Here is a 15,588-nt window from a genome sequence, read left to right on the forward strand (position 1 = left end):
AAATTCCTTCAAAATTACATATTAATTTGATTTTGACTGTCACCATAAAAAAGTAGACATTCATTTATATATGGGAGTTTTAACAAAAAGCCCGCAGTACTATTCACTTTAACGAAAAATCACATTTTTACACTAAAAAGTCAAACCTGATAGTATTCACTTTACCCTTTATTTTGTCCTTATTGTTAAAAGTTAAGGTTTTCAAGTCATTTTCATTAGTTTTCCTTTTATATATGCATGTCGGCTTCAATGCATGAGATTCTCGGCTATGCATTATTCTCTACTTTTATTAATATGGTTATGTGCGAACTATTTTGGTACTTTTTCTTGGAAAGGGATCCTCTCGGAATCCATTCCACATAATCCACCAAGATCACAAATCTGGACCTTTAAAATTTGATCAAACAGCTAAAGTTATTATAACTTTTTATGGGTCGTTGAATTAAATTTCAAGAGTCTAGATTTGTGGACTTGTAGGATTAGGTGGAAGGGATCCAGAGAGGATCCCTTTCCCTTTTTCTTTAACTTGGAGACGTATAAATGTTTTGAACCTTTGTTTTGAAGAAGTGGAGGTTCCACCATAAAATGAAATGGCCATAGAGAGTACCCGAACCTCATGCCTTTGCAAGATTTCTCCTTTCACTGATGTCAGACTTTTTTACTTTTACATCCTCACACACCTCCTCTCATGTGTGGTGAATGTTCAAGACAAACACTTGAACAACACAACTTGGATGATGTGGAGCACGTGTGGCCGTTGGGCTTCACACTTGGGCCAACTTAGATCTGATACTACGAAGAAAGTTGAGATTTCACCATAAAACAAATTGGCTGTGTGGAGTATCCCAACCTCAAGCCCTTGCAAGGTTTCTCATTTCACTGATGTGTGACTTTTTTACCTTCACATTCTCATATGTTTTTCTTTTATCATGTCATTACTTTTATTTTTATTTTTTTTATCTCCATCCCTAAAACATTTTTAGGGTTGGTTTGATAGTACTATTTTCTAAATAATTTTTTTCGTTATAAAAGAAGGGAATGAAAAAGTACACAAAAAGTAAATAAATAAATAAATGAAAAATAAAAAATTGAATGCCCGTTTGATACCAAGTTCGCTTTTAATTTTAGTTTTTGTGAAAGAGACACAGAAAAAGTAAATGGGAGAAAATGAGAATGAGAAACGTTTTTCTTTTTGGGTCAAGAGAATGAATAACGGTTAGGGAATGATGATAAAAAAATGTGTATGAATTGACTCACAAAATAAAAACTAAAAACCAAGCAAGGTTGTCTTAACTTTCAAATGTTAGTATTCACATAATCTCTTCTTAAATCTCCCTCCTCCCTCCCGTCACCTCTCTTTGCCCTTTTCAATTCCTTAAGTTCTCCCATATATACCTGATTATTATCCATTATTTCTCTCATATGTAATGGTTTCAAAAGGGCATTGAACTCTTTTAGGGTTTGTTTGATATGATTTCATTTTTAGTTTTCTTTTGATAGATATAAAGATAATGCATATGAGAGAACGAAGATCGAAGAAGAACAGATAAAGGAAATGAAGGATAACGTAGGAAACAAAACCTAATAAAATTTGTTTTAGTTTTCGGTTGGTGTAATCTTTCATGTACATTTCTTTTACTTCCTTCCAACCATTGCTCATGCATTTTTTTTTCCTCCCATCGTATTTACTCTATATTATCAATAAAATAGTAAAAGCTATAAACTCAAAACGAAAGGATTATCTGACGGCGTTCTGGCATTCATCCTTGTCAAATTTATAATACAAGCAATAAGGAAAAATACTCGTATCCACTAATATTACAACTCCATGGGGGACAAAGACCGATTTAATTTGATCATTTTACCAATCTGTCCATCAATTTGCAATAAACAAAAGGTATTGTAACCCCTCTGGATGGTTCGAAGTACTTAACCCATCGAGAGACACATTTCGAAGTACTTAAACATTCTCGTTCCTCACTTCAAGAAAATCATTCTAATTTCATGATAAGTAAGTCTCCATAAATTTTTGATCAAATTATTTTTTAACGGCTCTGATTTTTTGATTTACTTACATGGTATCCAACTCTGAGTGGACCCATAATGGCACTGGGCCCCAGATTTTGCCCTACATTACAAAGTGCAGCATAAACATCCAAATAGTTTCCAACCTTCCCATTAACTTATAGATATGACTTAATATAATGATAACAGTCATAATTTACACCTTATTAAAATTAAGTTAGAAAGAAAAAAAAAAAGTTTTCTTTTGCAAGTGGCTCTTTATCACAGTGATGAAAATGTATTCAGCTTTTGCATGATGTCATAGGTTTGTTCTCGTCGGTAGCTAATCTAACATTTAATCTATTGTTTGACAAAAAAAAAAAAGTTAGTAAAATTAGTTGAATTAAAAAGAAAACGAAAATGCAAATCCGCTTGGGTGACGAGTTTATACCTAATTATTATGAAATATAAATGGCTTATTGTTCATATTTAGTTAAATCTCTATGCTTTAGAATTGAATATCATCATATCAAATGAAAAGAACGAAACATAGGCTGCCAAGTGATCAAGTTAATCAAGATCCTCTTTTGCACCGAAGTTCGAATTCTCCGTCCTCGCCTTATTATTGACCCTAAAGTAAAATATCGTTAGAAAAGAAAAACCGAAAATAAAAATACATATCCCACAAAACGAATTGATACAAATTGATAATTGTTTCTGTATAAGCCAGAAAACTGTCGTAAAATGCCAAATACATTCTTCTGACTGTTAAATCTCCGCCCTTGCTTCCTTATCACACCCATCTCTCTCCATATCTTCTATTTTTCCTCCTTCTTCCTCTCCTCGTTATCCAAAACTCTCAAGCTCCAAACTTAGAGAGAGAAACTGATATAGAGAGAGAGAGAGAAAGAAAGAAAGAGCAAGCTTTCCTCCACATCTTCTTCTGCATAATTATTATCTTAATTATGGTTTTCTACATGCATGGTTATTAATTGGTGCAACAAGCTCCTCGTTTTCAACACAGAAAAAAAAAAAAAAAAGTGTTCCTCTTTCTTTCCAAATACTTGGTAAATGTTCAAAGTTTTCACTGTTTTCTTTATTACATATTTTTCACTTAATCTTCACTTTAGCTATATATATTTGTGCTAACTTTATAAGTTTATGGATTACTAATTTGTGGTTAGTATTGCCTTATGCTTTAAACTTTATCCTAGTTTTTTACAATCTGATTAACAAAGGTTTAATGAACTAAATTCTTCATATATATGTTTAGGAGGGTAATTAAGCAAATTCAAGCTTAAGCTCATTCATTCAAGAACAAGCTGCAAAAATGGCGCCCAGAAACAGCCGTGGAAAGGGAAAAGGAGACAAGAAGAAGAAAGAAGAGAAGGGTATTTATCATTATTTTATACTTCTTATTCAAATTGCTAAATTCGATTACTTAAGCACCAATTGAGATAACTAATAAATCTCTTGTGTCATTTTTTCTTGCTCTGCAGTTCTTCCTGTTGTTATGGACATCACTGTGAAACTTCCTGATGAAAGCAGTGTCGTTTTGAAGGTTGTTGGATTATAATATTTTTTTAATTTAGAAAAAAACTGGATAAACTCTTAAATCTTTCTGTCTTTCTTGCTACTTGTAGTCTTTGGAAGACAACCACGTTTTGTTTGTGTTGCTTCTAATTCAAATGGGCGGACTTTTGAAGGTTTCTTGCCGTGGTTGAATTATCCTTGTTTAAGTTTAAGCAGTGTTTAAAATATCATATACAAATTTATAGAAATATCGATAAATATATCGATATTGGTTGTCATCGGTGGAAAGTATGAAATTTTTTAATGGAATAGGTATCTCAACTCGTCAAAATTAGAGAAAAATTTCTCAAAAAAAATTCAAAAGTTTGAAATTTGCTGGAACCATCTGCAATGGGTTCTAGCAAATTTTCTATCGTGAAAAATATCATCGATGTTCATTGAATTTTCTTATATCTTACCGATAAAGGATGAAGTTTTCATTTAATCCTCCTTTTCATATTGATCATTGATTTTTCAGATGTCGGCTAAAATATCAACAATTTCGCTGATATCTTAAATACTGAGTGTAAGACCATATGTTTTGTATGCTTAAATTTGCTCATTGGTTGGATTCGAATATGTACTAACTGCTAAGTCTCCAAACTAAATACTTTCACCTACTTTCCCAGGATTGAAGTTAGTTTTTGAGGTCCACAATGTAATGCGTTCAAGGACAAAAGTTATATTACTTTTTATGGATTGATGCGGCATGTACTTACACATATTTTATACAAAAGTTGATTTACTTATGCATAGGATATTACTTATGTAAAATAACAATACGTTATTGAAGCAGGGAATATCGACAGATAAGATTATTGATGTTCGTCAGCTATTATCAGTAAATACAGAAACTTGTAATATTACGAATTTTTCACTATCTCATGAGGTAATTTCCATTACCCATATTATTTCTTCTTCTTCTTCTTTTTCTCATTTTTATTATTTCAAAATTTTGATTTTCCCTTGTTTGACAAGGAAAATAAACGGCCATAATGCTATTGTCGTTCATGACAGGTAAGAGGGCATCGATTAAATGACGCGGCGGACGTCTCCGCACTCAAGCCATGCGTCCTGACGTTGGTCGAAGGTATTTGTCAAAAAGCATCCGACGTCGTTTGTATTACTTTTTACGATCCATCTTTATGGGCCGTATGAATTGGACCGTTGAGGGCCCATTGGGCCAGAGTATCTGAACGTCGTCGTATTATGCTTCTTCTTCTTCCTCAGTCAAATTTCTAACACTGCTCTGTTTTTCTCAGAGGACTACGATGAACAGCGCGCCACGGCCCACGTTAGACGCGTGCTCGACATCGTTGCATGCACGACGAGCTTCGGAGCGTCGTCTTTGCCGGCGAAGGACCAAAGCCCTAAGCTCGATGCTTCTTCAACTGGCTCTGGTAAAAATGCGCCGGGTGCGCAGGATAAGAGCTTCAAGAAATCCAACGCCACGGCCGCCGCAGCCAACGCCTCCAAGTCTCAAGTTTCTACCGGAACCGATAAGCGAGACGTGGCGGTGGACTCCGAGACCGAGATGAGCCACTCCTGCCTCAAGCTTGGTTCTTTCTACGACTTCTTCTCTCTCTCCCACCTCACACCCCCTTTGCAATGTACTCTCTCTCCTCCCTCTCTTTCTCTCTACGTATATACGTATTTGTGTATAATTGACGTATTTATTTGTGTATTTAGTGTCAGAAATTTTGAATTTTTGCAAAAATTGTGTGTAAATGGTATTAATTTTGCAGTTGTTCGAAGGGCGGCGACACGGCAAGTCGATGAGATTGAGGCGGATGATCACCTTTTTTCTCTTGAAGTAAGACCTCCTTCTGCACAGACCACACGCACACAAAGACAATTTATTTATTTATTTTTCGGTCTGATCATCGAAATACATTGTTATATTGGCAAATTTTCAGGTGAAGCTTTGCAATGGGAAGGTGGTTCTCGTTGAAGCTTGCCAGAAGGGGTTTTATAGCGTAGGGAAGCGGCGGATTCTGTGTCACAACCTCGTCGATTTGCTACGGCAGCTTAGTAGAGCCTTTGACAATGTTAGTAAAGCTTTTGAGTTTCTGTAGTGGTTTTAATTTATTCTAGCTTTTTATTTGTGTACTGATTATGTGTATATTTAATTTCTCATATTTAGGCTTATGATGAGCTCTTGAAAGCATTTTCGGAACGGAATAAGGTATAGGATCATTCATTATGCTTTCTTGTATGAGTTTGTGTTACCATTTCTGTATTTGATAATTTGTTTTCTTTGATATTTTGCAGTTTGGGAATCTTCCTTATGGGTTTAGAGCAAACACGTGGCTCGTACCGCCTGTTTCAGCTCAGTCGCCTTCAGTTTTCCCTGCTCTCCCCATGGAGGATGAAACTTGGGGTGGAAATGGAGGTGGTCTAGGAAGAGATGGGAAATTTGATCTAATCCCCTGGGCTAATGAGTTTTGGCATATTGCATCCATGCCTTGCAAGACAGCTGAGGAGAGGCAGATTCGTGATGGGAAGGCATTCCTTCTTCACAGCCTATTCGTCGATTTTTCCATTTGTAGAGCCATTAATGCTGTGCAGCGTGTAATGGGAAAACCGGAATTGACTTTTTCAATTCCAAATAGTGAGATTCTTTACTCCGAGATTGTAGGGGACTTGAATGTCACAGTTATGAAAGATGTTACTAATGCAAGCTTTAAGGTAGATACTAAAATTGATGGAATTCAAGCAACTGGAGTTGATAAAGTGAATCTAGCACAACGAAACCTTCTGAAAGGGATCACTGCAGATGAAAATACTGCTGCCCACGTAAGTTATTTCTGAAATAGTATTGTTGATCCATGATCTTTGTCTCTACCTTATGCAATTTATTTCGTAACTTTGGTGCAGTTGAGGTGATTCTTGTTAAATTATGTGTGCAGGATGTCAACACTCTAGGTGTTGTCAATGTCAGATATTGTGGTTACATTGCAGTTGTCAAAGTTGAGGGTAAAGAAAATAAGAAAGTCGGTTCTCCATCTCAGAGCATTGTATTTGTTGATCAACCCGAAGGTGGTGCTAATGCCCTTAATATCAACAGGTACGCAATAATGCCTCAGTGAGTATTATGTAAAGCTACCAACCTTTTGTCATGGAGTTTGCAGTATACGGACCTAACTAGTGCCTTGTTCTTTGCAGTTTAAGATTACTACTTCACAAGACAATACCTTCAGAGCAGAATAAACCGGCATCACATATGCAAACTCTGGAACATGAAGATCTTTCGGCCTCGTGTGTTTTTGTTGAGGGGGTGTTAGAAGAAAGTCTTGCTAAGCTTGAGAAAGAGGAGCTAGATTCTGATAATTTTGTGAGATGGGAACTAGGAGCTTGCTGGATACAACACTTGCAAGACCAAAAAAATGCAGACAAAGATAAGAAACCGTCGAACGAGAAGGGTAAAAATGATATGAAGGTGGAGGGACTTGGGACGCCTCTTAAATCCCTTAAGAACAACAAGAAAAAATCAGATGGAGGCAATACCAAGCTGCAATCTGAAAGCTCAAAATCTCATGCAGATGGTGGTGTTGCGGAAGCTGAAAATACTATATCCCCTTCTGTAGAATCAAAGCTTGAGACTAATGCCAAAGAAAATGAGCATGTTCTGACAGAGATATTGTCTGATGCTGCCTTTGCTCGACTAAAAGATTCAGAAACTGGACTTCACTGCAAGGTAATACATTATAGGTGTCACCAGAGGCTTTAGATTTACTTATTTGTACTTCACATTGTGTACTAATGTATTGTGTGCTTGACAGTCTCTGCAAGAACTGATCGACTTGTCTCAGAAGTACTACTCTGAAGTTGCTCTTCCCAAACTGGTAAACATTTTTATTCTTAAAGCTCGTTACCTTTTTTCATGGAAGTATTGTTATGGTGATTCTTGTTTCTATAAATTTTTCGTATAACGCAGGTAGCAGATTTTGGTTCCTTGGAACTTTCACCAGTTGATGGTCGGACCTTGACTGATTTCATGCATACTAGAGGTCTTCGGATGCGCTCTCTGGGGCATGTTGTAAGTTTGCTTCTAACTTTCATTTTTAACACGTGACACGTCTCATATTATTCATCTACCTAAGAGCCAATTACTTTTGTGTCCTCAACTTTGCCGGGTATTTATGCCTCTTCTGAACTTCATTAACTTTATTCTGTAGTCAGATTTGTGGAGGAATTTGTTAATGTGGCTTTGAAGTATGTAATAGAAGGAACAAAAAAGAACCAAGATCATGTCAATTTTCAGAAGATCTCAAGCTAGCACTCCGTTTATTATGCATTCGTGACTGTTAGACAGTGTTAACCTGTTACCGTTATTTATAGGGCATCAAAGCTCTATCTTCTTTAATCACTTCACTTATAGAAAATATTAACTTGCACTGCCTCTCATCTCCAAACTGAAACTCTCAGAATATTTTGTAATGCTGTGTACATGATTGCGGAATTCGGCTTAACAGGTTATCATATTGAACGAAATGCCTTTTCTTTCTTTACAGGTCAAGCTTTCGGAGAAGCTATCCCATGTGCAGTCCCTTTGCATTCATGAGATGATAGTGCGAGCTTTTAAGCACATACTTCAGGCAGTGATTGCCGCCGTTGGTAGCACTGAGAAGATGGCTGTATCAATTGCTGCTGCATTGAATCTTATGCTGGGCGTTTTGGATAATGAAGAATTAAATAGGTCTTGCGGTGTTCATTCTCTAGTGTGGAAGTGGCTGGAGGTATTCTTGCAAAAAAGATACGGATGGGATCTTAACAGCTTCAACTATGAAGATGTGAGGAGATTTGCAATTCTGCGTGGATTATGTCACAAGGTATATATCATGACAATGCATATTAGATTCTGGAGATGGCCCACATTCTTGAATACTGTCTTTGTAAGTTTACACTGTATCTTTTATTATATACTATAATTTTAAATTTGTGTTGACATTTTGCTTTCTCTTCCCCCTACCCTCAACTCCACCCCCCAATTAGGTGGGTATTGAGATGGTTCCAAGGGATTTTGATATGGATTCTCCAAATCCATTCCAAAGTTCAGATATTGTCAGCCTAGTCCCAGTGCATAAGGTGACGTTTGGCATTAGAAGCATCTGTTTTCCTTTCTTTTGATTTTTTGAAGTGGTAAGAGTGATGACATCTTTTGTAATTTAACCTTTCTTCTGATATTTTCAGCAAGCTGCTTGCTCTTCGGCAGATGGTAGGCAACTCCTAGAATCATCAAAAACAGCTTTAGATAAGGGAAAACTTGAAGATGCAGTTGCATTTGGCACTAAGGTATGCAGACTGTTGCTAGAAGGTTTTCTTTCACCTTTTTATATTGGTATTGTAGTTGGTTACAGGCTGAACTTTGGCATTTGCAGGCGCTTGCAAAGCTGGTAGCAGTTTGTGGTCCATACCATCGAATGACAGCCGGAGCTTACAGCCTCCTTGCTGTAGTTTTATATCACACTGGAGACTTTAATCAGGTCTGCTGCCATCTCTTTTGTTTTGGCGTTTCTGGGACATCTGACATCATATAACTGTTACTTTCTGGATCAACATAGATTTTAAATTGAGGGATTGGCAACATCTGGTTTCATATTTCAATTGTTAAAGGTGGAACGGAATGTGCAAAAGTGGGAAAAATATTGAAAGTTTGTCTTTCTTTGGTAAAAGGTTTTATGTCGTGGATGACCATTGATGTGCTCCCATTACAGGCTACAATTTATCAGCAAAAGGCCTTGGATATCAACGAGAGAGAATTAGGGCTTGACCATCCAGACACCATGAAGAGTTATGGGGATCTTGCTGTGTTCTATTACAGACTTCAACATACGGAGCTGGCTCTCAAGTATGCTTTTTCCTTGTTCAAAGGGATCTCTATGCATATAACATCACAGTTTACGTGTTTAGGGGAATATTTTTCAAAGTGATGACGTGAATGTGTTGCTCTAACGATCTTATGGATGCAAGCTGTTTGCCGTTTTTGTTTCATGGATCCAATGTATGGAGCTAGTTACTGGAGCAGATAACCTGCTTTGTCCCTTTTCTTGTTCGTTCTTGATGTTTTTTCCATTTAAAGGCAAAGAAAACAGGGAGATAAATTAGTCATGAGTCATTGCTGCATGCTGCATACTCTGTTCATTCATTAGTATACGCGTTTTGTATAAGCTCACAATTTCTGCTGTTCAGGTATGTAAAGCGTGCTTTGTATCTTTTGCATCTCACATGTGGACCATCTCATCCAAACACTGCTGCAACATATATCAATGTGGCTATGATGGAGGAAGGCCTGGGAAATGTGCATGTTGCCCTCAGATATCTACACAAAGCTTTGAAGTGTAATCAAAGGTTACTCGGCCCAGACCATATTCAGGTTGTGTATTCGTTCACTTATTTGTTGTTTAATTTATTTGTCCCAAGGCTTCTAAGAGCTAAGGATTAAACAGTTAGAGGAAAAAATGAGGACTCAATTTATAACAAGTAGACAACCAGTGAAACTTCACATGTCGTAGCACGTATGATATACCGCTGAAAATTTGATTTAATATAGTAGTTTAAATTATTTATTTTTGTATATTTGAGAATTTAACCATTTTAATGTTAAATCTCTCCAGACAGCAGCCAGTTACCACGCTATTGCAATTGCTCTCTCTTTGATGGAAGCTTACCCTTTAAGTGTTCAGCATGAGCAGACAACTTTGCAAATTCTGCGAGCAAAGCTTGGCCCAGATGACTTACGAACACAAGTATATCCTCATCTTGTTTTAGCCCACCCTTTCTCTTAAACTCTTTACCTCCTCTGATGATTAACCAATCTAACATGTTTTAACAAACACTGCAGGATGCTGCTGCTTGGCTTGAGTACTTTGAGTCCAAGGCTTTTGAACAGCAAGAAGCTGCCAGAAATGGGACTCGAAAGCCTGATGCATCTATTGCCAGCAAAGGCCACTTAAGGTTTGATAACATTGTTAATGTTAATATGGATCACTGAAATTATGATATACGCCCTGCTTTTCTGTTTCTATGCCTGATGACACGGCTGTAATTTCCATTTATGTATGCACTTGTTTGGAATTTAAAAATGAGGATTTCATGGTAAGAGGTGACCCTTTTCCATGCTTATGTGCCACTCCGAGAAACTTACATTGATATAGAATTCCTTGTGAATTTCTGGTCATGAGACAATTTCTCTGTCTAATCTAGTGGATCCTGTACATGCATTGCTACTGCTGACATTGTTTTTTTACGTGTGATTTAAGCTTGGTTAAATCCTTTCTAATACCATGTTGTTCTAAACTTGGCAGTGTATCAGATTTGCTTGACTACATTAGTCCCACCAAAGGGAGAGAGGTTGCAGGAAAGAGGAAAAGCTACTTAACGAAGGTATGTTTGGAGTTCGGACCCATTTTCATGTGTGGTTTATTTGCCATTTCTTTATGCCTTTTCAATTTTTTTATCTTCTTTCCTTTTTGAAAAAAGGCAGTTTTCTTCGTGGTTATGTGTTCAACCCATCCTTAGTTCATATGAAACCTGGGGTATTAACAAATGTAAGTAGAAATATCAAAATTGCTGAAGTAGGAAAATTGGTTACTTTTGGAACAGATAGAAGCCTTTATTAAAATGGATAAACCCCAACAAAACCTGCTTTAGTGCAAGGTCTTCATCATTGGTAACAAGCTGAATCACACCTACTGGAAACAAATATTAGTTCAACTTTGAACTGAATAGAAATTATCCCGCCCCCATTTTGATCATTTTGCGTGAAATTTCAAAGAACATTTCTAGTGTACATACTTCATATAGAGATGCACATGCCCTGCTAGAAGATACACTTTCTTTGAACTCTTGTCATGCACATGAGCAAGCTATTTCAATTTTTTGTGCAGTTGAAGGAAAAATCCATCCAAACTGTCAGCTCAGCTAGTTCCGATGAGTCTTCAAAAGAAACCACAAAAGAGGGTTCTGATGAAGAGGGTCAGGAGACAAATGTACTTGAACCATGTGATAGAACAGATGTAATCCAGGAGAACAGCTCTGCTCCGGTTGACCCTCAGCATGCCGTGGAAGAGATTGCAGAGGAAAATTCAAATGTTTTCGATCAGATACCTGCTGAAACATATATCGATGGTGGTGACGATGGCTGGCAATCAGTTCACAGACCTAGATCAGCTGGCTCATATGGGCGGCGTCTTAGGCAGTGGCGGGCAACTATTGGGAAAGTCTATAATTACCAGAAGAAATATGGTGAAAGTGACATGGACTGTTCTTCAGTGAAGAATACAAATCAAAACAGTAGGTATTATCTTGTAAAGAAAAGGCCAACATCTCATGGAAGTTATGCAGATAATCACACTGCAACCCCCTCCCAAGGTACAAAGTTTGGACGGAGAATAGTTAAAGGTGTAACATACAGAGTCAAGTCTATGCCTTCGTCTACCAAAGTAGATACTGAAGAGCCCTCTAATGGTAGCACAAGTTTGAGTTCTCCATCAGAACTCAGTCAAAATGTTTCACCACATGGAATTGGCCCAGTGAAAAATTCTGTAGTCAGTCTTGGGAAGTCTCCTTCTTACAAGGAAGTAGCATTGGCTCCACCAGGTACTGTTGGGAAATTTCAAACCCATAATAACATTCCAGATAATCAGGAACTTGGTGTCCGAGCGCAAGAAGAAGAAACAATTGAAGTCAAAGGAGATTCCAAACCAAACACAACTGAGTTAGAAAATATACTTGAAGAAAAGAACTCTGTGTTGGTTACGACGGACCACTTACCAGAGGAAACTGGAGCTGCTGAGAAGAAAGAAGAAGTTATTTCAAACGATGCAAAGGAAGATAAGTCTTCACTGATGGTATTTGAGAGTTTGGATGGACACGGATCCAGCGGTATTAAGGTTGATGAAGCGGTAGAAGATAACTTATTGACAGACGGAGTGCCAAAATCTTTGGGTTCTCCCAAGAAGGGAATCTGTGAGACGGATCCATCTGGCACTTGTGAACTCCGTGACTCCAACTCTACCACGCAAGGTGTAGCCGATGCTGTGAGTTCGGTTGATAATCGGGGATTGCCCAGTAAGAAGCTGTCTGCCTCAGCAGCTCCATTCAATCCCTCACCATCTGTTGCACGTGCTGCTTCGGTTTCCATGAACATTGCAATACCTTCGGGTGCAGGTAATGTCCCAATTGTTGCACCTTGGCCTGTAAACATGAATCTTCATCCAGGGCCTGGTACTGTCTTACCCACGGTCAATCCAATGTGCTCCTCCCCTCACCACCCATACCATTCTCCTCCTGCGACCCCGAACATCATACAACCATTGCCTTTTATGTACCCTCCTTACAGTCCACCCCAAGTAATCCGAACCAGTTCCTTTCCTGTTACTAGTAGCGGGTTTCATCCAAATCATTTTGCATGGCATAATGTGAACCCCAAAGCACCCCAGTTTGTTCATTGTACAGTTTGGCCTGGTTGTCATCCGATGGATTTCTCTGCCCCTACACCTGTTGCTGAGCCAATTTCTGAATCGACATTGGAGCCAAAATTTCACAGTGATGATTCTGCTCCAGTTCTGCCAGCGGACATTGACAATGTGGAGGAAACTAAGCAAGAAGTGAACCTTCTGAAATCAGAGGCAATGAGCAATGCAGTTGAAAGTGTAGAGGAAAATGGTCCTTCAAACCTTTGCGGGGTTGAACATGCTCAGAGTGAACCAAGTGAGAACCCAAATGGAAATGCTGCAAGTAGCGGTGAACTGACAAACGATGGAGAGAAAACCTTCAGCATTTTGATAAGGGGTAGGAGAAACCGAAAGGCGACTCTGCGAATGCCAATCAGTTTGCTCAGTCGACCGTATGGCTCACAGTCCTTCAAAGTCACATGTAACAGAGTAGTCAGAGGGAATGATGCTACCAAAGTCACCGGTTTTTCATCGAGTGAACGTTGCACAGCTACTGCTACTTAACGCCAGCTTGTTTTTGCTACCGCTCAGGTGCAGCCGGATTTTCTAGAAAAAAGCTGGATTCTTGACAAGAATCACTTGATCTCTTGTGGCTCTTTTGTTAACAAGCACGTCAGTTTATGCTAACACATGCCTCAAAAAATGAATTCTGGTTAGTGGTCTGGCTAAAGACATTCTTCTAACAATTTATAGTTCTTTCTTTGTGAATATGCACATATAGATACTATAGGTACGACCTTTTAATAAAAAATAGAACTTGGGGAACACTAAATAGTCGATATGCCATATATATAACACGGTTTAGTACCTCTTTATTGTCCATTGAGTGCGCTTCCAGTTCTATTTTTTTATTAAAAGTTCATAACCGGCTCCATTTGTTCGTATTTCCTTTTCGTCTTCTATCTTGTTAGTATTTTTTTGACACGGTAAGCTTGTCTTTCCGCTGAACGTTTATATGTTTGTGAAACTGTGGATGTGCAGGTTTACAGTAGGAAGCTTATTGTTTGAGACTTGTATGGGACTGGTTTTTATGGGATGACGATTTTGGTTCATCACATATAAGAAATTTTGTTATTTTTGGATTATCGGACCACAACAATAAATGGGATTTTGATTTTTAATTTTGATCATTTGTATATGACCTAATTATTATTTCTTTTTTTTTTCTTCATTTCTTTATCTAATTCTAGATGAGTATTAACTTACACTTTCATACCTCAGGTTTGGGATCTATTTCAATTTCTTATAACATCTTTAAAACATTTTATTTTCATACCTTAAGTACTATTTTATTTCAAAATAATACATCCGTTACATTTTTCATTCATTGATTTGTTAAATGCTGACGTGGCTGCTGCGTATGTCATGTGGCAAATAAAATATTTTTATAATTTTTTTAAAAAAACCTGAATTTTCTCAAAAAAAAAAAAAAATTGAAACCAGTGCCTTCTCCCCCCCCCCCCCCCCCACCCCGCGTGACCCTAACCTAGAATCCAAAAACCTGCAAGAAGAAGAAGAAGAAAAAAGCGGGGCGGTGGGGGACGAACTGGGTTTGGGGTTATTTATTTATTTATTTTCCTGCTGCTGCAAGTTTTTTGGGTTTTGGGTTAGGGATAGGGATGTGGGTCGCCGGAGGGGGGGGGATAATGGGTTTCAAATTTTTTTTTTTCTTTTTTTGAGAAAATTCAGGTTACTTTAAAAAAATTAAAAAATTATTTTATTTACCACGTGGTAGACATTTGGCAGCCGTGTGGCAAATGTGTGGCAGCCACGTCAGCATTTAACAGCTTAATGGATGAAAAATGTAATGAAGATATTATTTTGAAATAAAATAGTACTTAAGGTATGAAAATGAAATGTTTTGAAGATGTTGTAAGGAATTGAAGTAGACCTCAAACCTGAGATATGAAAGTTTAATTTACCCTTAACTTTATTAACATGGGATGTATTGATATTGTTGTTTTTACCATTATGTAGTGAAACCACCGCCCGAGTTCAGATTTTTAATTTTATTTTATTTTTGGCTAAATTGTAACAACGGTTCTTCATCTATACCACGAGTTTAGTTTTCGTTCATGAACTCTGTTGACAGTTTCTCCCGTCCTCGAATTATGTTATTTGTTGCACTAGTAGTTCTTTTCGTTAACTCCGTTAACTTTTACATTAAGTTGAAGGATAAAACAGAAATTTCATCCAAACAATAAGAAAATGAATTTTTTTTAAAGAGAAAGGTTTGGCTGCTTAAGGATTGAGTAGGAACTCCTCAAAATACCTCTTGACCTATTAAATAAACTTCATGCTTATGACCGAAACTTCTTAATTATTGAGTAAACGATCTTATTTTTAATTTATTTGTAGAGATGATCTTTACTTACTGGTTTATAAGTATGAAAAGACCACTATACCCTTAAATTTGAAGGAAAAGAAGACAGATTTGACGGAAGTATCACTAATGCAACACGAAGTTAAGAAAAAACTAATAGAAGAGTTCATAAATGAAAACTAAGCATAGAGGTTGAGGGACCTTTGTTACCATGCCCCCTTTATTTTTTAA

The 15,588-nt window shown here is 37.4% G+C and overlaps 1 protein-coding gene across 3 annotated transcripts; it reads left to right on the forward strand.

Moving 5' to 3' along the window:
- Positions 1 to 2,729: 2,729 nt before the first annotated feature.
- LOC137733189 (protein REDUCED CHLOROPLAST COVERAGE 1-like) lies at positions 2,730 to 14,155 on the forward strand. Of its 3 annotated transcripts, none has more exons than XM_068472348.1 (25): positions 2,730 to 3,183; positions 3,278 to 3,395; positions 3,504 to 3,565; positions 4,373 to 4,465; positions 4,594 to 4,666; positions 4,839 to 5,186; positions 5,322 to 5,389; positions 5,493 to 5,624; positions 5,720 to 5,761; positions 5,848 to 6,372; positions 6,486 to 6,643; positions 6,742 to 7,273; positions 7,359 to 7,421; positions 7,514 to 7,615; positions 8,091 to 8,408; positions 8,572 to 8,664; positions 8,770 to 8,871; positions 8,958 to 9,062; positions 9,294 to 9,427; positions 9,769 to 9,952; positions 10,194 to 10,325; positions 10,421 to 10,533; positions 10,884 to 10,962; positions 11,466 to 13,686; positions 14,016 to 14,155. In XM_068472348.1, the coding sequence occupies exons 2-24, from the start codon at positions 3,335 to 3,337 to the stop codon at positions 13,536 to 13,538; spliced, it is 5,592 nt and encodes a 1,863-aa protein (XP_068328449.1). In that variant the 5' UTR covers positions 2,730 to 3,183; positions 3,278 to 3,334; the 3' UTR covers positions 13,539 to 13,686; positions 14,016 to 14,155. The 3 variants fall into 3 exon arrangements, with proteins under 3 accessions (XP_068328449.1, XP_068328448.1, XP_068328450.1); XM_068472347.1 differs by having other exon boundaries at positions 2,730 to 3,071; XM_068472349.1 differs by having other exon boundaries at positions 2,730 to 3,044.
- The last annotated feature ends 1,433 nt before the right edge of the window (positions 14,156 to 15,588 follow it).

This window comes from Pyrus communis, chromosome 5 (assembly GCF_963583255.1).
Source record: "Pyrus communis chromosome 5, drPyrComm1.1, whole genome shotgun sequence".
Classification (NCBI taxonomy): domain Eukaryota; kingdom Viridiplantae; phylum Streptophyta; class Magnoliopsida; order Rosales; family Rosaceae; genus Pyrus; species Pyrus communis.